General features: G+C 41.6%; 1 protein-coding gene across 3 annotated transcripts in view; it reads left to right on the top strand.

Moving 5' to 3' along the window:
- The first annotated feature begins 385 nt into the window (after positions 1 to 385).
- LOC125775221 (uncharacterized) overlaps positions 386 to 24155 on the top strand; it is a 39175-nt gene continuing 15405 nt past the window's right edge. The window contains exons 1-3 of one of the 3 annotated variants that reach the window (XM_049445819.1): positions 386 to 846; positions 3536 to 5332; positions 18735 to 18816. In XM_049445819.1, coding sequence (XP_049301776.1) covers positions 4541 to 5332; positions 18735 to 18816 — 874 coding nt within the window. In that variant the 5' untranslated portion in view covers positions 386 to 846; positions 3536 to 4540. Of the gene's footprint in view, positions 847 to 1172; positions 1226 to 2125; positions 5333 to 18734; positions 18817 to 24155 lie in introns of those variants that run through there. The other 2 variants (XM_049445818.1, XM_049445817.1) reach the window with 2 other exon arrangements.

Here is a 24155-nt window from a genome sequence, read left to right as displayed (position 1 = left end):
TAGGAGAAGGAAAACCTTGATTCTTGCACCATCGCAGTTGGGAACTCGCAGCTCGCAGCGGTAGGCAAACGGAACAGCAGAACAGAGGACCGTCGAGGTGGTATGAATCAGTTCGCACGGTTTGCTTTACGGATTGTTTCGGCATGTACAGGGTTTGGAGGCTTTCAGGTTTTTTGGATTTAAAGTTTTTTGCATTTAATTATTAATAAAGCTCACAACACCAATATATAATTCTTTTTAAAACCATTATGACAGAAGCTATTAAATTTAATTTTGTAGACAATTGATTCAACCTGGAGAAAATCTATGAACATTGAACATTTATTAGTGTAATACATTTTAAAACTTTTTGCATCATACTCATTTTTTCCTTTATATGTATTAGCATTGATATCCTTCGCTCCCCTAATAAACTTCTACGAAAGTCAACTTTACTTTTACGCAAACTGATTCTGTTGATAATTTAGAATAAATTTAAGTTTTAGAATAAATATAATATAAGAGTTTTAGAATAAATTTAAATGTCATGAAACAAATACAACAATCAAAATAAAAAAATATATTGAATTATGCTGCATGATTCAAATTATGAACAGCATACAAATAACAAAGAAATTGGAAGTAAAACAACTGTTACCGTTGAAAACCCTTTAGGGCGCCCAATCGACACGCACACACTCAACAAGATATGCTTCGTTCGCATACAAAATATGGTCGAGCACGAGAGCGAGAAAGCAAACGAGCTTTGTCGAGCGGGGGAAACCTTTAGCTGCAAAGTAGGCAATGACCGTAGTACACGATCGAGGTGTGTACTGAATGGAATTGTGTTCGGTTAATGGCTGGCAGGTAAGGAAAATGGAACCGCAGCGGGTTGTGCGACGGGATTAGATCTCGCACTTCTCGCAATGGCGACCGGTGAGCGTACGTTCGTGTGCGTGTGTCGTAACAGCGTGCTCAACAGGTCACCTCGGAGAGACCGTGGTCGGCGAGCAAAGTCGGTCTGGCAGCGCAGGTTTTTTTCTTAGTTTCTCCCCATCGCTCAACGGCGCAAGTCTGCGTACTCGGGGTTGCGTTTCCGTGCGTGCGTTTCACCTCACGGCAAAGAAAGGTGCTTGTTTTCGCGGTTTCGAAGCTCGGCCCAACTTACCCCTATTTAGCAAAACACAAATTTAGCTCTCGGTGTGGAAGTCTTTGTGAAAATATTTCAACAATCATTAAGTTTCGCGTAAGTTCTCGTCCAATTTTGGGTGGCAGTGCAATTGGCAATCGAGTTGCATGCAGTGATTTCATCGTTTGAGAGTGCGAGTGCGAGGTGGTGTGGTACTTTGTACTTCTGTGTGTTTTTTTATGCTACGGCAATGGGGCTTACTTAACCTCCCGCATCGCACTGCCTGTGTGTGGTGGTTGTGCTTTCGGTTTGGGGCTTTGGGGCTTTAGTGTTGTGCACGAATGGAAGCAAGGGAAGCTTCACAGCAGCACCAGCAGTGTGTGTTTGTTCCATTTTATCGGGCTTTTTCGTTCCATTCCGGTTGCCCATTTCAACCGGCCTGGCGGAACGTGTGTGATCTTGTTACCTTTCCTCATTTCTTAGCTCATCTTGTTGCCGCTGCCGGTGCTGCTGCTGATGCTGATGATGATGCTGCTGTTTATGTTTTAACTTTAACTTCTTCTTTGTTTTGTTTTTCTGGTTTCCTTTACTATTCTCGCTATCATCTGCCAGTTTCTTTCAGTTCGCTCTTCTTAATGTTTGCTTTATCTTGCTGCCCAGTTGCTATTCTTTTGTTTCTATACCACTTTTCCTTCGGCCGTTGTTTATGTGTTTCGTTATCCATTTTCCTCCTTTTCCTTTTTATACCTTTTTTATATTGAATTCTTTTCGCTACTCCTCGAATGCTCATTTTCTAACATGGTCTTGTTGTTGTTGTAGTTTTTGTTGTTTTTTTTGCTGCTTACTCGTACCGATCCAAACCGAAGGAAGACTAACAAGTTCTTTCACATTTTTTTCCTTTCAATTCTTCCTGGCTTCCACATTACTGGTTCCCTTCTTTCCTACCATTGCAAGATCATTTTCCTGTCCTGTGCTGCACTCGGTTTACTGCTATTTGGGCCAGATTTTCTGTTTTCGTTTTTCCCTTCTATTCATGTGCTTTGCGCTTTGATTTCACCTTTTTGCCTTTTTCTTCTTTGCACCGTTTCATTCGTATTTGCTTCTCTTTTCCTTCTTTCCACCATGATGCATTTAAAATTTATCTTTTTTTGTTGCTTCTCTTATGTTTTTTGGATTTTATTTTCTCGATGTTTCGCCCAAGGTGCAAACAGCAAAGTGAATGTGATGTTTTTAGAGTTTTCTTGGAAAAAGACACAAATGTGCATCTGCTATGGCTTTGTTGCTAACATCAGTGAAGATGCTGCAAAATGCAACAATGCAAAATATACAAAAAAAACAACATCAAAATTTCAAACTTTGAAGGGCAAGTGATTGATTGCTAAGTTGGAAATAATTTCGATTCATTCATCAATCGAACGAAACCCGATTTTCCTATTCGATGTGGAACGATAAGACAGGAAGTGTAGTTCCACCCTCATGCATCTTGAAGCGAAAAGGCAACGCAAGGGTTTTTGGGTTCCTCGTGTGATCCATTTTGTGCGAAGAGATCCCCTTTCTGTATAGGAATATTAATTTTGTCTCACGGAATCAGTCCTCCGTTTGCCGATGCACCATCATCCGTCAGCTGTGCAGCGGCATAGGGTCTTTTTTTTAATAAACGATTCGGTGGGAAATAAAAGGGAGAAAACCCAACCTTCTAAAGGCTTGCATCACCGAACCGTGTTTTATCTTTCCACAACCTACTGCACACGGTGGGAAAAGTGCGACCGGGACCAAGCAGTAAAGCTATGCGATGGGAAATGGAACATGGCTGGACCGTTTTATTCGCTAGGGGTGCTACATTTTGATCGTATACGGTCCGCTCATCAAATGCATCGGCACACAAGCGCACTAACGGATACGGGGGTTTGTTTTTTGGTTTTATTTTGGTTTAAAGATACGGCGCATGCACACCATACAACTGGACGTCATTATTGCACACACGAGCAACGGCAGCCGCTGTCTGGGGTGTAAACGGGTTGTCTTGATAAGCGCATATCGTACCCTTCCTACTTTACCTTGTTATCAGTTTTGCAACCGTACCGGCAAGCCCTGTTAGACAGGCAACACGCAGCAAAACATGGCATCATTGCCTTGCGGACGACATTCATTGAAACGCCGCGACAGTATGACGCATAGTGTTAGTGTAATGTATTGCCGTCTGATGGAGACGCTCGGTAGAGTAGGTTTCGTGTACTGCGCTTTGTTTACATTGTGAGATCACCTCTTTAGTAGTTGTTTTATCGTATGAATGTCACTACGGAAAGAGCGATCTACTAAGCGTCCATTCTGACAGGTGTCAAATAAATGTCAAATCGATACCGATATGGTTTTAAACCGATCGTTAGTTAATCACGTTTTCATTCTTTTTTTTTTCTTCCTTTGCAGGTGTTTCTTATTTATTTTCAACCAACAAATCAGAAAGTGGATTGCATCGAAACTTCGAGAAAGTAGCGCAGAGTGTAAACAGTGCAGTTCCGGCATTAAATAACACTCGCCCGTACAAATAAGTACACGGGGCTGTTGTTGTTCTTCAGTGTGTGTGTACGTGTTAGTGAGTGTAATTCGCAAGTAATCAATTATTCTGGCAAAAAATGATGCGATAACGAGCAGTGCAGTGGAAGGGAGGGAAAAAGTATATATCGACACCAATCACTCAATCATTCAAAGTGTAAAAGCGGAAGCAGAAGCAACGGAGCATTGTTGGTGCATACGGGCAAAGGGGTGTAAATCCATCAAAGCAAGTCAAGCAGCAAGAAAGAAGCTTTCTAGTGCATTACTCTGTATTGGTGGTGGTGTGTGCGTGTATGTTTGGGCATGAGTATGAGTGTTCGATGAAAATTAAACCTTTCGCTTGCAAATGTGGTGCTGTGCAGTGAAAAGCGGGAAGTGGAAAATTCAGTGACCGGAACGTCGGAAGTTGCAGCAAGCGCCAAAAACGGTGCCTGGGAAAGGAAGAACGTGTGCAGCAGCAGCAGCAGTAGTAGTGGTGAAGCAGTGAAAATCAACCGAACGGTTCTTCCGTTCCTGGTTGATGTGTGATTTGAGCATACGCAAAGTGGTTTTGTGCAAAGTGTAAAATGCAACCTACCATTGCATGTTGGATTACCATGCATTGAAGTGATTGAGCTTTAAATGCATATAAGTGAGCGGCGCTGAGCGTTTTGTTTCCCCGCTAGGGAAAAAAGGAAATTTATTTGGCAAAAGAAGGGTACCTTTACGCCTTTTTAGCCCCATTCGTTTTAACGGCTTTAGCTTGATAGTGATCGAACAACAGTGTTGCCCGCTTATGGTTGAGAAGCCATTTCCCTGCTGCAAGCGACAAAGATACAATCGTCCCCCTTGGTACCGGAACCGAGAACAAGTTCCCCTGGGTGAGGGTGGTCGATTTAAATGCCACCACAGATATTGCCAATACTGGGCAGCAGTGGTAGTACCAGCACGAAGATGCAATCCCGCGATCATCCCTTCAACCGGTCCACGAGACCGCTGCTTGAACGTCGCGCCCAACCACAGGTGGTGAGCACGAAGAAGCAGTTCCACTACGGTGGTGGTACCGGTTCGGCAGGCCAGCAGCAGCAGCAGCCAAAAATACCGACCCGTGGCTATAACGACTTTAACCTGATCAGCCGTCAGTACGAAACGTGGAACTCGAACCATTCGCACAAGGGTTACCCGTACGGTAGTCCACCGTCACCGACGCACGACGTCGGGCACGACTTTCAGTTCTCGGACATTGAGGGACCGCAGCGGGCCCAACATCACCAGCGCACCGTACATCAGTACACGGTGAACAGCAACAACAGCGACGACGATGACGACTACGACGAGCTGGTGTACCATCACAATCAGCTTAATGTCGCGTCGAACGGTGTCGGGCTGAAGGTGGCCAATCAGCAACTGCGCCGGCGGCTACTGGATGCCGCATCACCGACACCTCCAGTACCGCCGCAACGAACGGTGCACAAGACACCGCCGCCACCGCCACGCCGCACGGAATCACCACCAACGGCAACCGGTGGTGGACCGGCCGATCTTGATGGACCGTTCGTGTTCGGTGTACATCATCCCAACACCTTCACGCCAGCCTACGGCACTAAGGCGACACTGTACGGTACGGGTACGGCCGCTATTGGCGGCAAGGATGTAAAGGATGCGCTTCACTCCAGTCCCGACTCGAGCCAGGTAAGTCGAGCCTGCAACTACCTGCCGATGGGTTTTGTTTGTTCCGTCGAATGTCTTTGGAACGAATAGGCCAATATGCCTGGGTAGACATTTGTGTTCCAAATGCTAGACTTCTGCCAGACTTTGAAAGCAATTCTTTCGCGCATCGAATCATGTGCTGCTAATGGCCGTGTGTGCTCCGATCGCTTACGATGCAAAACGATGTTTGAGCAGGAGGGTTCAGTGTGGACACGGTTAAGAAACAAACAGTTCTGCAAACAAAGTAATCACCTAGTCTTAAGCATAGGTATAAATGGAGGCTCGTACCTGCCATGCGGTAACTACAGCCCAAAAGGGGACAAAAGGTTGAAAACTGCAGGGCGTAAGAAACCCCGACACGGTGGGCTGCAAGAAGCTTTTCCCCGTACCCTGTTTGCATAAAACATTGCCTCGGTATCGTTCTGTTCGGTGGTTTAGCGACGGCACACCGGTACGAAATGGAAATTAGGTGCCATCACTTTAAGACTTTCCAACCACGGGGCTACGGGGACGAAGCGTGGGCCTTCACGCATGTTTCTTTCCCGAAAGGAAGCGCAAAACCATTCTATTCTTCTACGGTGTGTAATAATTTATTGAGGGTTTGCCCGGTGGCTTACAAACTATTGGAATGTGAAGAGAATTGGTAAGGAAAATTGTACACCGTATCATGATTATTGTGAAGCATTCTACTGCCCAACACAAATCGCCGGGGACGGTTCGGTTTCGACTGAGTGCACGAAAAAATTGTCCACAATCGGTGAATATACGAACGAATGGGGATTTTTATTGTGGAATTGTATTTGTATGTGAGTATTTTTTTTTGTACCTCTTTACCTTTATGACGCAGAAACCCCGTACTTCGGCTACGTTGCAAAGTCATTGTATAGGACACGGGACTACGTCCTCGCCCTTATTTAACAATCCATTTAATGGTTCGCCGGTACGATGGAATTCTTCTTTCTTCCGTGGGAAAAAAAGAGCCGAAGTTAAGCAAATGTTGAAAAAGCTAAAGGTAACCCTAATGTAGAGTGTAATTGAATTTGATTGTAAGGGCGTGTAATGCAACGGATGGAAATGGATGGAATATCTAATGCACCAATCTTTAATGCAGTTTCATACCGAAACATAATTAGTATCGTTAGCAAAAAGTAAAACTCCCTTCTGCAGGTATTTGAGGCAATGGATAATGCACGAATTTAGCGAAAAAAACAGCCACTGTCTTCCGGTAGGATATTTTCGTTCTTATCAGTTGAGTCACAGGAATCATTTCAGCCGTCCGCAACGGCACAACGGAGGTACGATATATTATTGCGACATGGTGCAAAATGTAAAAATATCTCACTGCGTTACGTACGATGGGTCTTATCTGGTCGGCGGCTTGTACTGGCACGATACTTGATTATGACGTTTTTTTTGTATTGTAGCGCTGCTTATCAGTGCAGTTGGACAGATTCGGTGGATGGTTTTTTCATTTTTTTTGTTTTTTTTTCTTTTTTGTTTTTCGATGGCAAATCTTCAGCTGGTATTGGTCACTTTTGGTGTTTTCCCACCGTGTAAGGAATATCGCTAGAAAGTGCAATTTAAAGATTAGCTACCGTGCTGTTGATGTGCTAAATTAACCAAGCTGTTTGAAGGCACAATGGGCATTGGCTGTAATGCGACCGGAATGGTGTCGTCAAGTGGCGGCAATAAAGACGATAGACATCTTCCTCCATTGATACCAGTTAGCAAGTTTATATTGTGATTGGCATCGTCACTAGTAGTGCGGTTAGCGGGGGTTAGTTAGATCCGTCTGTGACTCACTTTTGATTGATCTTACAAAAAAGAAGGAAAATGACAAATTTGTTTTTTTAAATTTAAATATTTTTTTTTTTTAAATTAGGAATATTACCTTAAAGGAAAAAAGACACCTTTTTTCTTTACATTTTGTCACTTCTTCCTAATCTACTTCATCTTCCAATTGCAAAATACCTGATATTTCGTACCTGGCAACATATGTTTACAGTAACGAAAAGCCGTCTGGCCAATTCTTTCGGTGGGCAAACAACAATTCCAATTGGCAACAACGTACAACAACACACCGCGTTCGCTGTTTGCCTAGCTGGAGTCGAGTCAGGTGCGCTGAACAAACCATTTCAGCGAGTAACAGAAAGTGAATGAAATCGCTTTAGTTCCTTCCTTACAGTACCGAACAGCAGGGGTGAGCGAAGTCGGTAGCGAAGGTGAGTAAGAGTAAGCATGTTTGTTTGAATATTTTATCACCTTTATCGCCGGTAGCTTTCCCATCGCGCTTTGCAAACATGCGTTGTGTGAATAGCAAGGTGTTTGCCATTGCTGCCAAGATCGTTCGCCTATTGCCAAAAAGGCATACGATCGTGGTTTTTGGACGGTATCGAGTGCTTTGTCCAAACTCGGTAGGGGTGTGAGTGAGAGACTTTTTTTCTTTTACTTTATCAAATTTGAGTCTACGCATGTTGGAGAATGGAGAGCTTAAGGTTGGATTTGAATTGGAATACAATCAATCAATCGTAAATAAACAATTTGTTTATTTTGTTTTGCTTTAAAATTGCTGTGGGTTATGTATTTTTACCAGCAAAAAAGAAGCTTCATATTTATTCTTGTGCTTCGTACTTTTTTCAACAAATTATTTAAAATTCTAAGTTCTCTAGTTTAAATTATAAAGTTAAAGCCTTTTCTGGAATATTTGCAAGTAGAAATGGAATATGTAGACGTAGATGTGGAATCATTCCCACTTTTTGGATCTTGGTTGCCAATTATTTGTACAGATTTCACAAATGACATATCTATCACGACATGTCTTACTTGGAATCGATTTCATCTGGGAAAATCCTAAAAACAGAAGAAAGATTAAAAAATTTCGCGATAAATATTCCACTTCAACTTAAAAAGAATCTAAAAATAGTTCCAATTAGTCTATTTGAACTCGAAAACTGTGGTAAAATTTAGGTTGAACACCGAAATGAATGACAATAAACAATAAATGTTAAAATTTTGTTGATTTACAATTCTTGTGATAACTTTCATTCACTCCTTTTTCCCCATTACTTATATTTTTATACTTAATCTTTATTTTGTTCAACTTGTTTTTCCTCATTTCTATAGACAACTCTTGATGGTACTTTCATTCCCAACTTCATTGGAAGAAGTTTACACTGTTAAACAATTTGATTCATTTGAGTATTACCACAATGTACTGCCAAATTGTTGTACCTTTCCCTTCACCATGCGGTTGAACCAAGCACCTTGTTGAATATGCTAATTCGCTGCTTACACCAAACTCGATCACCATATCAAGGGTATTACGCAGCTTATGCTTAACAATATCATTTGTCACCGTGTGTGCGTTGGCATGTTGACGTATTGTCAAGCAATAGGTAAACCACAGCTCCGAAACCGAAATTTTACAAAACCTTAAGTATGCCAAGAAGGTTGCGCCATTTTGCCCCCCTCCCGAGAAAGCTTTCGCTGGATAACGCATGGAGCCACTTTAACGGGTTTGACATAGCAAAAGGACATTACTTATGTCGGTGGCTAACGTTGTACCGCCTGTTTGTTGTACAATTTAATTAAAATCATTCAAAATTCAATGCATGTGCTTCCTTTGGCAGTTTGGACGTGTGTTTTCGTGGTTAACACCCATCTCTCCCCACCAATGTGGGCTGGGTTGGGTGGTAATTATGCTCGCTCAGTATTATTCCCCGTTTCCACCAGATCGGTACTCAGCGGAAGCGGAAAAGTTTTGCACATCTCTCTCACACAATTTGTGCGTAATGAAGGTAACAATGAGCAGCCCATTAGGTGGGACGGATTTTCTGCCCGGGTGTGTGTGTGTGTGTGTCTATTAGGTTTCATTTCCGTCGACACGCTTAATGGGGTGGTTTGTACTGTTTTGAATTGCTCAAGGTTGTGCGGTACTGGTTGCATACCTTCCAGGCGCTAGTGTATCACCGCATCGCACTCCCACGGCGAAACCAAGCACATGACCGCATAAACGGAAGCACGGCACAATCCTCGAGAGGATGTCGTTTGGACGTTGTTGAGCACGTACGCCAGCCGGAAGAGTTTGATGCTTAGTGCTAGGGAAAGGCTCAAGAAATGGCCCTATCCTGCATGGGAAGTAAGCACGTACGAGAGACTTCTGCCACTGCTGCCTGACAAAGCCTGCTGATGGCTTTTTGTGTCCTGTGAGCTATTGTTATATTACTGAGTGTATGTGTGTGTGCTTTTTTTCTCTCTCTTCTCTCCCTTTGAACGTTGGTCACGGAGCGTGTGGTTTGCCGGTAGGCGCGAAAGGCTGATAAACAACAACCGAACGGAACCACTTTTGATTTGCATAAGAAATTAAGCGACTTTGACGTTGACGTTTGAAAAACGAAACCCCTCGAAAAAGCTCAAACACCCAGCATACAGCATTGCGCCACAAGCAGAAGTCAAACAGCGCGGGTGACTGTGGTATTTCGAATAGCCGAACGCACCACCGAGTAAGATATGAGCTGCGCCAGTCTGCTGACTGTACAGCCAAGATGGTTTTTGTGGCCTGAGAAGCAATTCCGTTGTGGGAAAGAGTTCCAAAGTGTATAACGCAACACATGCGAACCACAAACATATCCGGATGGTAATGGTGGGGTGCTACTCGGGCCATTCGTATGCGTTACTGGAACTGCTGCTGGATGCTGTTGCTTCCAAGCCTGCCGTGCTCCGGACTTTCGGTGGCACAATTCTGTTTGCCGGAATGAGGGTTTCGACTCTGACAACCTGCGATAATTAGATGGTTCGTTGTTCGTCAGATGAAACGAACAGTGAGAGATGATTGACGCTGCGAAAACCAATGATGCCGGTCGAGCTTTGGAGCGTTTCAATTAAAGTGTGCTCGTGTGTGTGTGTGTTGATGAAACAGTGGTAGTGGTAAGTGTGCCACTGGGGTGATGAGTTTTCGCCACACCGACACGTGTGCCAGACACGGTCCAATTCGTGGTAATGGGTTTCGACACCGTCCAACCGCAAGCAGTCGTACTGTTGAAGCTCGTTGTTTCTCTTTTTTTTTGTTGCTCGCAACATTGGTTGGGTTGTTTGTATTTTTGTACCTTTTCCGACGATAAATTAACTTTTAGCGAAAAGCATTGGCATTCGAAGCCTCGCTATTGAAAATGGCTATTAAATGTTTTGACTACACCCGAGGGAAAACATGGTTTACAATTAGCTTATTGTACCGGTGACCATAATCCGGTGGCTTTTTGTTTACGTTGGTGTATTTGAAATGTTGACAGTATTGTGGTTTGTTTTTGGAATGTTGTAAATGAGAGAAGAACAAAAAATCGACTTAAGTCTATGTGGTTAAACAAACACGGCGTGTAAGTAATGGCGGAGATGTGCATAAAATGAAAGGATTAATTTATTAATAGTTATTACTTTAAAACAATCGTGCATGAAGTCGATTAAAACCATGGTTCGGAATGTATAAAAGAAGTAGTTGACTTAGCTAAGTATAAAACTTCTCTGTAAACCTTTTGTTAAAATTTTATATTTAAAAAAACTTTAAATTCAAATATATTTTCCTTAATCAACTCTCCTGAAGTTACTGCATTTTACAATTAAAACATCACAACACAAAGAAAATATCTGATATTGTGAGTAGTTAGGTTTTTGTTGAGGAATTACTAAACAGATTTTTTCACAAATCCACAGTTTGACCTGAATTCTGGAGAGAAACTAACACGAAATCAGCGAGATGATTGATACAGTGTAAATTAATTGATAAACATTTAAAGTTTAACGAAAGTGGTAAAAATAACCCTCAAATGTATGAATGTTTTATATTTTTTATATCTTCTCTAAATTGAAATAAAGTGACTGCCGACAACAAAGGAATGCGGTGCACAATAAAGTGCTTTTTAAAATTCTCATTAAGCGTGATTTATTTATTCTCATTTATGTACATTTTCCACCTTTGTTCTTTCGCAAAAAAAAAAATCATCTTCTACCTACAAAAAAACAGATAAACAATAATAAAGCTCCACTTTTGAATATTCGCCCAAAGCGCTACAGGCAACGAAACAATCGTTATAAAACAACGAGCGAAAAATGCGAAAATGAATGAAGTGTATTACCATGCATTAAAGATTGCAGACTTTCTCGGTAAGATCAATCCAATTGTGGCGTTAATGATGATAATCTCCTTTTGCTTAGAATTTAATTCCATCATAATGAGAGGGTTCGTTGGAGGCCGTTAGAAATCAACTCTGATACCGACACAGAACAGAACCGGGAGCGACGTAACCGTGCGTGTCGAATGATGGTGTACGAATGCGAAATGATTCGGATCGTTCTTTTTTTTCTATCACTTCCATCGAGTTCTTGTATGTGTATGGAAGATTGCTAATAGGTGAACCGTGGTAAGTTTGATGCTAGTGCTTGTTTAGATAGGTTAATGTGTATCAATATCGTGCTGTGTCCACAGAATAGTCTTTACCCAGGCCGTTCACACAGCGAAGACTCATCGGAGTCACTTAGATAAAATTTCCTTTTTCAATTTTTGAACCAACATGAAGCAAGCCTAGATGATTCCGGACCTCCAGTTCCAAAGTCTCCAGAACCAAAAAATAAGGGATGCTGTATTTCCTGACGCTTCCCTGAACTGTACGATATGATCTGTCGAACGGTGTGTGGTATGCTTTTACTATTTAAAGGCAACGTGCTTTTATTATTTCACCAAGCCACGAAAAATTCGTTACGGATGATCACCTACATTGCCCCCTCCCCCTTTACCACCCCATCCATTGCCCGGAGGGTAGTTTACGGCATGCGCAAGCTCAGCGTCTGGCAAATGAGTTCATATTTATGTGCGAGCGTACGTCTCCGGAGGCAATCGGTGGCATTGCCGTGTCAGCAGAAACCTGGTTTGCTGGTCGCTGGTAAGACGCTAGATGGAAGATGGTACCGAATTGGAATTGGAAGCAGTGAAGCAGTCGTCGGCTGATGCTGGATGGTGTTGGCGTCCGGAAGCAGCTCACAGGCAGGAAGTGGCAGCATTTTTTTGTGGTGCACGATAGTCGAAACCCCAGACGGAAGAAAGCAACCGCCGGTGCAGGGCAAAACTCGTTGTTGCGAAAGTAATTTTTATAATCTGATTAAAGTCCCCCGGTCTTGCTGCCTCCCTTTTTCGCCACCATCCTTATTCCAACTTGCCCGAAGACTTGAGAATATTTCCGTCGAGCTTATGATGCAGTAAGTGAGAACGGCTGAAGGAACTGTTTTCTTATCCCGATGATAGAACGCCACCCTGGTGCCATCGTACCTACGGTGACTTCATCTTGTGGAAGGTTTGCCACGGTTTGTAAATAGGGCATTCGCATCTACTACCGAGTTGGCTCTCCATTTGTCACTTTATCTCTCCCCTGAGGGGGAGACTTTTTCTTTTACACAGTTTTACCGCTTCTGGAGTGTTTTTTTTTTCTTCTCACTGGTGCTGTTTACACATTACACTCTATTGCGTGTTTTGTACGAAAACGGTGCGCACTGGTTTATGGAAGCGACCATTCAATTTCTATTCCACCCCCAAAAAACGCACACTCGCACTACACTAACAGCGGTTCAGCAGCCTCTGGCAGCAGGGTATGTGGTGGTAATCGTAAAATGGGCGAACCGAGTGATAATAGTTATCGCAGTTTAAGTTGTTTAGGCCGCTAAGTGGATTAAGGAGTGGTACAAGTGTTTGTGCCGTGGCCGCTGGTGTCGCTTCGTGCCAAATCCCTGCCCAGTGGTTTAACTTATTTTTCGCCGTGTTTTTGCACAATGATGATATGAAACGAAACCGAGCGAAATCTTTGAAAGTGGTCACCTTTATTATTGGGTCTTGGGGCAAGGGGATGTTGGAAGTGGTATGGTAGGTATGAATAAGTTGCCTTCATCCAGGAATTGAACATTCCATGCTTTTAAGAAGATTATTTTCATACAACAGAAACAAAAAGACAAAACAAAAACATTTTCCAAGCATACTCATTCGACTCCATTATTTAACCGCGCAGTTACCGGTAACGAACGGTACGGGAAAATAAAATAAAGGTCAAATGTTAATCGCCCAAGAAGGTGGATGTTGGAGTTCCTCCCTCTACCTTCCATCTGGGCAATTCTTTGCTGCGCTTTTGCCGAGCAAAAAGCTTGTCTGTGGTGGCGATACTGAAGGCACTGGTTCGAAATCTCATTCATGTTTCTCCAATCATCATACGAATTGGAGGCACTACAGCAAGGGTTCTGATTTTTTTTTTTGAGGAAGAGAAACAAGTCGGGGTGGGGACTAGTATGGTACGTAACCATTCCTCTGCGCTCTGGTGCTTGGTGGCTTGGAACCGGTTTACAAAGCCGAATGAACTCTACTCGAACGGCCATCTTGCAGGTGGCACAGGGTTTTTGGTTGGTTGATTAGTGCGAATAGCGGTAGTCGCCGAGACGCCATTTCAAGGCAAGTTGATGGCGGCCTCAGAAAGCCGCGTTGGCACAGACGAGGAAGTTTTTTGCTTTTGGATAAATTTAAATCCATGTCACTGATTTCTGCGTGTTCCCCAATTTGGGTGTTATTGTGACATTCATTCATTTGACGAATAATTATGGAATAATGTTGGAATAATTAAAGTAATACAATTTTCAACTTGTTTACAGCATTCATCGCTAATGTTTACATATGGAAAATATAAATACAATTTCAATTACTCACCTATCATTATTTGCGTTTAGTAAATCCCTATAGCAATTCATCAGATTGAAACTTCATTTTCATATAGAGCTTTTTACTATCTACTTTAAAAAGCCTTTCATCTTCATCCCTTCTGACAGGGAGTGTTTTATGATTGTCGGCAGCTAGTACGATTGTATGTCCTCGGGGTTTTCGCTTTTGAAATATCAAAGTATATCAAATGAGAATCTGCAACACACCAGACCTTCTTTTGATGACGGTTTATCAAGAATGTACCGTATGTCAATTTTGTGAAATAAAATGTGGGACGAATTTGTGACTCGCAAATGAAACGACCGAAAAGTGTATCACTTTTCCTTCAGCCATGAAAAAGCCTACACAGAAGGGGCCTATTGTATCAAACACGTGTCAATTCCGTCACGCCCGTACTTGAAACATATGTAAACCGAACCACCGTATCATGCCGTATTGAGATACTCATTTTTATGGGCAAATCTTTTAGATGAATGATTTTGGAACGAATGTTTTCGTTACATTCTACGAATTTGATTACGGGTGTCACATTATTGTTGGTGTTATAGATGAAATGAGATGCGTCACACGGTTTTGAAGTAAAGTTTTTACTGAAGATGCTTTTCGTGGAATTAGTGTACAAGGTGGTGTGATAGAAATCAAATTAGAACTAGCTTTATTAGTTGTGCTTTTATAATTATTTTATACTTGATAGTGAACTGTAGAAAGAATATTCTGCAACTGTTGGCTGTGAATATTTGATGCTCCTTATTTATTTAAGGTCGTATCAATCGATGGTTCTTCCAAGAACTAAGGAAGATCACACTTCCTAATGCTATTGCTATCACATGGGTAACAAGAAATAATGAAGCTAAATTCTTGTGAAACGTCCTTTTAATATCAATCTTTAGAAGTGGTAAAGATGCGTTTTTTCTTACCGCTTTTCAACATTCCATGCACCCCGCAGGATGGAACATTTCAAAGTGGTTATTATTTCTGAGCATCGGCACCAGAATACACGCCATGAGCGGTTTAGTTTGTGCTCTTGAAAACGAGAGAGAGCAACAAAAAAAAACTGCAGAAAACGCCCGCAGGACATTCACATTTGAAACGTCGAGCTGTGTGAGCTTAATTTGCATGCATAGAAATTTCTTTCTGTCAAATACATTCCAGTGCCAGCCAAGCTTGAATCTCGTAGGCAATTCTTTTAATGCACATTTTGTCTTGTGTTAAGACTGTGTGGTTTATTCCCTCTTTTTTTCTTGCTTCATCTTTTGTTCAAGAAAACATACGTTTGGGGTAGTGTGGTTACTTTAAGATAACTGGAACCTTTCTAAATAATTGCTCCTTTGCTCCCTTTTGTCGAATAACAACCTTCTTGTGTTTTTTTTTTGTTTTGCCGATTTGCTAGTGTGATGATGATGATACCTTTCTTGATATTTCTTTGAATGCTCTCTAGAAGTCTTTTCATGGATGAAATTCCATACCAGGAAAAGCTTAACAAACGGCAAACGAATAAAAAAATACCTTCGAAAAGGTAGTGCTTATTACGGGTTCAGAAGTGTATCTATAGCAATTAGGAATCGGTGAATGACTTGTTTCGAAAGTCATCGACAATACCGGTACTATGTTTAAGTACCATCAATAAAGGAATTTTGTTGATATTTGCAATCAGACATTTCGAATGCCAAAACTCCAGTGCATTGGTTTTCGAATACTCAAGTGAAATTAAATTTGCAAGGAGACGTCACTGCGATGCTACGTAAAGCGGGAAGTGCAACAGCGTCATAACCTTGTGTGACTTGTTGTGGGTGTGTATGTATGCATGATTCATTCAGAATTCTTTCCGGGTACGATAACGGAGCTCACTTGAAGTTCCCTTCAATAATGGTCAAGTGCAGCCAGGGTCAACTGTGACGTTGTGATTAGATATGCTGGTCTGTGAATGAATTTTGCTGCAAACGTTTATTGAATAAGTTTACACTATCAGTGGCGGATGAAGGGGCTTCCCGGAGGCCCCTAGTGGAAAGGAAGTTTATAGAATTATAGTAAATGAACCTAACGAATTTAAGGTCTCTGTAGCCCTATATTTTGTATCGGAGTACCTGGAACACTTCCGATCAACTCTAATCAAAAGATCCTTCCGATCAAAATTCGGATGATGAACCACAGATAGCTCACGAAACCAAGATTGTAGGAACTCGTGCGAGGAGATTAAGTATAGAATTTGTTCATGTTTCGTAAAAAAGTACGTAGAAAAGTTAAAATCTTGTTGGACTTATTTTTATATAAGCAAAGAAAAATATAAGTCGACTGAAAAAAAATATTTGAAGAGAACTGTGGATATACAATATTTAAAAAAAAAATCACTGCACTACAAAAAATCTCATCGTATTTACTGCCAGCTCATTCTGAACTTAACTAAACAGACTAGCGAAAGCAAGGTTTAAAAATCAAATCAAGCACGTATTTTGCTAGAATTCACATCACTCTCCAACAAAAGAATGGTAAGAAATGTACTTAACTATGCGAACTGTAAAGCTCGTTCGTAAGAACACCCAGACCGCGTTGAAAGCGGACGGAAAAGCTTAAAGTGGAACATTTTTGCTCCTCCATTGTGAAGCTGCAAAGGATTGCACAAGGGGAGGCAATCTCTAGCTGCGTTGGGTTATATTATTTTTGTATGAAATATGCTTCACCGATTCTTCTACAATTTCCATTGAAGAAAGTTCTGAAGCTGGTTCTAAGATTCCGTACTTATGTATTACTGGTCGTACACATTTATTTGTGTAGCTTTGTGCGACTCGTGTAAGCAGCGGAGCAGAAGAGCCTCTGTTCCGAACGGTACACCGGTCCGGGTAAGTTTAATTGATGGCGTATGAAGCACGCACACTCGAAAAGGAATACCGCCAGAAGTAATCAGCATAACGGGGGGATACGGCGAAAGTACTACCACAGGACCACTGAGCTTAAGGGACATCCAGCAGTTGGATATGGGTGTTGTTTTTGTTTCGTTAGGAAGCTCATCGTTTGGTTGGATAGAATCATTGGGGACTCTCTCGGAAGGTGGCCTATGCTTTGGAGGCGGGGGGGATGCTTTCCTTTGGTGGAATGGTTGATATGATGACTAATTTTGCCACCTTAGCAAGAAGAGAAATGGTTGCTACTAACAGAAATGCTTCAGCTAAAGATCCTTTTAGGTGGGACTGTGGCACGTCTAAAAGATGATAAATTCTGCTAAGCCCATTACATTTTTTGGAATTCAAAATGTACGATAATATTAACTCAATTTTTTTTAGATCACTAAATCTTTTACAATACTTTGCACTCCTTATACTATGATGCACATTTTCTAACTTATTGGTTGCATCCCTCAGCAACGAATAATTAACCTACTGCCGAAGAACTACGATGCTTCTATTTAACCTATCCTGATTGTTGATACTAATTAGACCCCAAGTGCTATGGAGCGATTGTTTTTATATGCTTAAGGGTACATCGTAGAAACTAATTAGCCCCCGAGAGTAATTCCGAAATGATTTGTTAGTTTAAAGACGGATGTTGCGGCTTAACACGAACTCCGTTCGACTAGTGTATGGGTTTCGACCATGAATCAACAAGATGATGATTGCAACAGATGCAAACGTTCAAGAAGTGCGGCTGATGTAGCTTGGTAAACAAGCTCGTTAAATGGATTACGGTGTGCTTGTTTGCGTTGATGTGGATTAGTTTTGCACCGGCAGCTGCATCTTATGCACCATTGCATCATCGTTTCTCCGTGCCGAGCGAAGAAAGCTCCCATGAACTTGGAGGATAAACTTCATTTTGCGAATCGTTCCGACCTTCCGACGGTACCGGATTGTAAGGGAATCAAGTTTTGAAAGGTTTCCGTCGTTTGGTTAGGGTTACATCCGCAGTAAGACCATCTTCTGACACGTTCAGGATCAATGTGCAGTTCTAGTCTTTCCGCTGGTTATGTGCGAGTTATGGATTTGGAATAGAAATGAAGCTAAACACGAATTTGTTTGATGTTGCGTGAATATTTGCTTTCGCATTACATCGTTTTAACATTTGCTAGTGTTTAATTTTCTCTTGAAGACAAATCTCTTCTTCGCGTAGAAATTATGTTAAATGAAATTGAAAGTTCCTTTGGTAGAGTTATTGCGAGCGCCTTTCTCTCCGTCTGTACAGAGCAACATTCTAATGCAAATCATGTTAGGCAGTTTATCCATTTTTCGTCTGCAGCGATGCAAAACTTAAATCCTGTCACGTTCACACCGTTCAAAAGGTAACGTCTCAACCTTGAGTTTTATCAGTCTTGCCCATCCTGTGCAGTGGCAAAAAAAACGGTAAAACAAGTAAACTCAAACCAAAATCGAAATGCGCCCAGTTATCATTTAATCCCGTCTGTCGCCAACGGACATGGGTCTGTCACACAATTTCGATGGTGTGTCGGTACCAGAACCGGCCGGTCAGTGACTTTAAGTGTGTTTGAGTACATCAACATCGAAATGGACAACCGTTGTTGCAGTACGCTGCAGCTGTATCTTCTGTAGGATTCGTCCTTTTTTTTGTACTCGGTGCTTTCGTTCACGTTTCAGAAGATGTCATTTTTGCAGAACCCGAAAACTAATGATAGATTCGTTTCATTTCTACTTGCAGCACAGCAGCGATACCAGCTCGAGCGAGAAATCACGACGCGCTTTGGTGAAGGAGAAGAAAAACTCGAAACGATCGAAAATCGGTAAGTAAAGTTTTTGGCACGGGAATTGGTAGGAGGGTGTTTTATTTTTTTGGTGTGCAATTGTCATAGTTTTGGGGATGGTTGTTGCTGTTGGGTATGGCAACGAGTACGAAATTAATTCGAGAAACTTTTGCGCTAGTTTTGTAGCGCGGGTTGCAGCTGATAACGATTGCGTGTGGACAAATTGGAAATTGTGGTCATACTTTGGTACGGCATTTGTGTTGTTGCAGTTGCAGAACGAAATCCGTTTCTTGTAATTGTTAACCAAAAATTAGTGGTTTTTTTAGTTATTGCTAAATTGGAAGTTAGAAAGAATTTTACTTACGCTGTTTAATTCAAATTTACACAAATGAAAGAAATATACTGTAGCCATTTTTATCTAAAATAAATGCTTTTTGTTGGAAAATCATATTCTGTTAATTGTTATTACAGCCATTTTTGCTTAAAATTTGCACCACAATTAGTATGTAATAAAAAATATCAAAATTTCAAACTATCAATTTAGCAAAACTAATCAAACTGATTTTTGGTAACCATGTTGTCTGGTGTCAGTTTCATGACGTGACCAGGTGATCTCAGTTTGGATATTTTAATTGATTTTTTTCAATTCACACATTTAACGGCATAATCTTATAATGTAGTTATATTATGATTACTTGAAAATACCCTTAAATTGAATCCAAAATGCCAGAAATTTTGAACTTTTTAAGACAACATCTTCTAGTATTTTAAATATACTTAAACAATCAACTAAAGTCATTCATTATGGTAGTTTAAATTGTAATTTTGGATAAATAAATTATAAAAATAGACAAATGTTTAACTAATAGACATCTAAATAATATGTCTTCCCTACCATTTGTGCATGTAAACCTTAAATAATGTTTTTCATTAAATTCAATTCTAATTGTTCTTTTTTTATTATAAGTTTTATAACCCTTTGCACAAACTAAATTATGGCGCTGTGTTCTTGCTGCTCAGCATTTGTATGACCTGCGTCCATTGTGCACTGTTCGCTTGCAAGCCAATAATTGGTTCCTAATGGCCATCCAGCACACGTTACGCCATTTCCATACAGATGAGAACATAAAATCGATGCATTTACCAGTGTTAATGGGGACACGTTACGTACAGGGTTGCCGTACCGTTCGTCTACCATTATGGCTCACCTAGAGAAAGTAAACAGATTCCTGTTTCATGACAATCCTCCTGTGTGAGAGCAATCGTTTGCCCCGGTTCGATGTCCGTTTCCCAGCCTAAGTGGGTTTGTGCACCGTTGCAATTTTGCTTCCCCCTTTTTTGAGGTAAGCTTGTTTGCCTCCCTCACTTCACCCGTTAACAAAATCCCTTGTCAACTGTACGAATGATTCGTGTCGAAGAAATGGGGCGCTTTGCCTTGTTTTTTGCGCGGCATGCTTCAAACGGTGCGCATAAATCAACCCGACATGGCTACATTTGTGGCTAGCAAATATGGCTGCCCGGAAGCGAACCGAACTGCGCTGGCTGCACTGTTTATCTTTCGCACGTACCAGAATGCAAACTGTTGCATGTATCGCGTCCACCGTTTCGTTCTCGATATAAAATGATTGAGTATTTTCGACGAAACGTGCAAAACTGGTCGGTCACTGGTTGGTATGCGTTGGAAAGTGAAACCATAGACAGCTGCTATCCGTATGAACAGCATCCCTAAAACCTTCGCTTCGCCTTTTTCCCACAACGATCATGGTTCCTTACTTTTGTGCAATGATTTTCCCACAGCGTTACCTTTTGCTCGAACAAATGAAATGATCCGAATAAAGGCAACCGGTAAGAATTAGCACCGGAAACGGATGATGCTGCGCGTAAGGAGTAACGAACCGGAGGAGAGCAAGAAAAAAAAATGCAACAAAACACAAACCGCACAAATCACAGTGTAAAAATTTATCCAAGAAAAAGGACCCCATGGGCTGGGTCCGCCCATTGCTGATCGGTTGCGAACGTTTCTGTAGTCGCGATTGTAAAGCTTCCGGCAGTGTGAGGCAACAGTTTCCTTTGTTAATTAAATAGCTCGCTCTTGCGATGATCAGAAAACAACGAGGCTTGTACTGTTCTTTTCCTGTTGTTCTTATCTTCATTCTTCGTTTTCCGGAACTGTTACCACACCAGCGGGTCCAGTGGTTTCCCAGGCTGAGAAATAGTAAGGAACGGATTTCACCCGCCCGGAAGTATCGGACTAATGACGATGGTTATTAGATGCGAAAGAAAAGGATCACTTTTTTATGGCCTCGGTCCATATTCTTTCGCTTTTTATTGTGTGTACGCAGCAACAAAACTGAAGGCCCTTAGGCGGAAAGGATCGTACCACGGGAGAGTCGTTGCGCGGTGAAAACAAACTGACCGAAAAATCAAAACGCACCCCAGACCGGTTAGGGAAGGGAACGGAACGAAAGGAATACAATTTTTAATAACCTAACCAAAGGTCACTGACGATAATGTCGTTTTGCTGGGATATTTTACGTCGCTATTTGCTCTGCGGCATTTTTCGCTTCACGAGCCAGATTTTTGGGTTGATGCTTTTCGTGCTAGTCTTGATGGTCCATGATCCATTTTTTTTAAAGGAAAGCTTACCCTCTTTTTCTCGTTTGAGACATTTTGGGGTTTTTGTTTTGAGCAGAAACGTTTTGGATAGAAAATTGTTATCCTGGTAGATGTGTGCTTTGGTTTTATCGCGCGTTTGAGTTTGTTTTTTCTATAATTTTCGTCTGATATCCTTTATGCTATAAAATGGTTAAAAGAGAAGAAAGTGTTCAATAAAAAAAACAAGGAGTTACAATTGTATAAAGCTGTGAGAGGAAAACAGAGGAATATGTGTTTAGGCAGGCGTTTTTCGTTCGTTCGCCCCGCGGGAGAGTTGGGTAGCCTTTGATTTTATGGATTACTTTATCGCCGATAGGCGCTTTTGTGATATGTTTGCCAAGAGAAAACATCGCCGAACAGCTCTAGAACTCACCAAACCCAGCCCCCAGGGGGTTGATCGTTTGGTCTAGGTTGGGTTACATACGCAATACATAAACGTATGTATTCCTGGAACGGCGAATGCTGTGGACAATATTTTCTCTACCCACACACAGTCACAAATTACAGAATAATATTTATAGTCCCGTGCGCTGAAAGGACAAACCATATATAAATTTTTCGATCAAACGGTCCCTTTTTTACGAATACTAAAAACAAAAGAAAATGGATGCTATTGCTGGTTGACTTTCGGTGGAGAGGTGACGAAATGGACCGTGGAATAAATTGACCCTGAAAGCGAGCAAGATGTGGACAGGTGGTACCTGGCAATTTGGTGACCTACAATAAGAAGAAAACAGTTCAATCCTGCTTACCGGTACTAAGGTTCGTATGAAAACAGAAAATCAAATGACACAATCCGTTCGCCAGGACACAGCCATCCATTGGCCATTTCACAGTGGACCGTTTCGGATGAATTTGTGGATAAAATAATATTTTTGGAAAATTATTCGCTTTTAACTATTTTAGTCATGAATTTGTATGTTTTCATCTTTGCTGTGTTCATAATAAAATATGCAAATTGGTCTTAAAAAAAACTTTTTTCTATAGAGAATATAACCAACAAAGGTCTATAAATCAACCAGATCGTTCTAATTCTCAGCAACCACAAAAGATAAAGACTCAAGATTTAGAATTATTCTTAACTTATTCATTTAGATCAAATAACCATGTTTTATTTTTTTGCTGATTAGGATCGATCAGACCGCATCGAGTCTTATTTTTATCAAGTAGCTGGATAGTCAGTCCTTGCTACGGGAGGACGGTCCGGATGGGATTTGATACCCATTCTTGTCGTGTCAAACCGGTGCCGTTTTATCACATATACCACCAGGCCATCCCACCTCACGTCTTATTTATTGATAAAAAAAGTTAATTTTTTTGGACTTTAGTCTCGGTAAACTGCCCATCGTGACATTCGCAGGAAGCCACAACCCTAAAAAAAGCAGCACGAAGGAAAGGGATCGAATACATTATTATGCAAATTTGGCCCGTTTCGTTTTGGGCAATCGATCATCGTCTCCTTGCCGTGGGAGGTGGGATACCAAGTACACCGACCAAAGCTCTTGTACGATTGTTTCAATTTTCCATCCCACTGGGTCAGCTTTTCACTGCACAAGGGTGGAAAAGCAAAACGGCAAGAAACAAACTCCAACAGTGCCGGTGGAAAGAGTTGCATTCAGTTGTTGATTTTTTTTTGGCTGGCTTTATTTTGCCATGGAATGTTTCTACATTCGCCAAAAACACTGACTGGTAGAGAGTGATTGGCAGTTGGACGGATACTTGTTTTTGGCCGTTCTCCTAGTTCCGCTTTTCCGCCCGGATTTCGTCCTCAACTTCTTTTCTCATCTCTTTCAAAACAATTTCTCGGTTTGATTGAGTCCTCCTCGGTTACAGTAGGATAGTTGGTTTTTTGGATTTTTTTTTTTTCTTCATTCAGTCCACCCATTGGGGCTACGGGAATGAACCATCCAAGCACAAACAGTTTATCGTACTCTTCGTCATCGATCCAGTCGCGTCAGTCGCGTCAGCTTTGGCAAACATCGTTGCATTTGGCAAAGCCATTTCTGGAAGATGGCCAGAAAAATAATGACATAAACGGGCACCGGGGTACGAATTGCATACGACTTCCAGAACTGTGCAAAATCGATGCTCATGTTCGTTTTCACACAACCGCAAAAGAATCGTAAAACAAACGAAAAAAAAGAAACGGTTGAAACTATTCCACTGTGGTGACAATGTGCCAAATGCCAGAACTGATTCCGGAAGCATTATTGCATTACGTTTCCGGGATATGATTGAAAGACAAAAGTGGGAATGAACTCGAACCACTAGGTTTTGACTAATTAGCCAAAACCGTAAACCCATTCCCCTTCAGTTGAAACGCTTTTGGCAACCAAAGAAGCAACCAGCAAAAGGGTAGCTTGGGTCAGGTGGAAAATTAAATTCCCACCCGAAGGACATGAAACGTGTCGGGGATTTTTGTGCTAAATGACTGCCACCGACACACACACACCATACCATACCAAGCTGGTGACCAGTTCCTCCTCTTCGCCTCCTCCCTCTTCCCCAGTGTTTCAGAGTTCAGCGGTCAGCTTTTCCGCGTCCGCGTCTGGAACAAATTAAAAAGAGTTTAAAAATTAATTTGTTTCTTCTTCACTCACCATTACAATGGCCACACCAAAGTTTGACCTTCTTTTGTCGCAACTGGCACATACACACACACCACTGAGGAACGCACCACGAGAAGTTGGTAGCGTCCACCCATTTCTACCCTTTTTTCCACT

Source organism: Anopheles funestus, chromosome 2RL (genome assembly GCF_943734845.2).
Source record: "Anopheles funestus chromosome 2RL, idAnoFuneDA-416_04, whole genome shotgun sequence".
NCBI classification, from domain to species: domain Eukaryota; kingdom Metazoa; phylum Arthropoda; class Insecta; order Diptera; family Culicidae; genus Anopheles; species Anopheles funestus.
The sequence above is the reverse complement of the archived record's forward strand: the minus strand, read 5'-3'. Positions and strand labels throughout refer to the sequence as shown.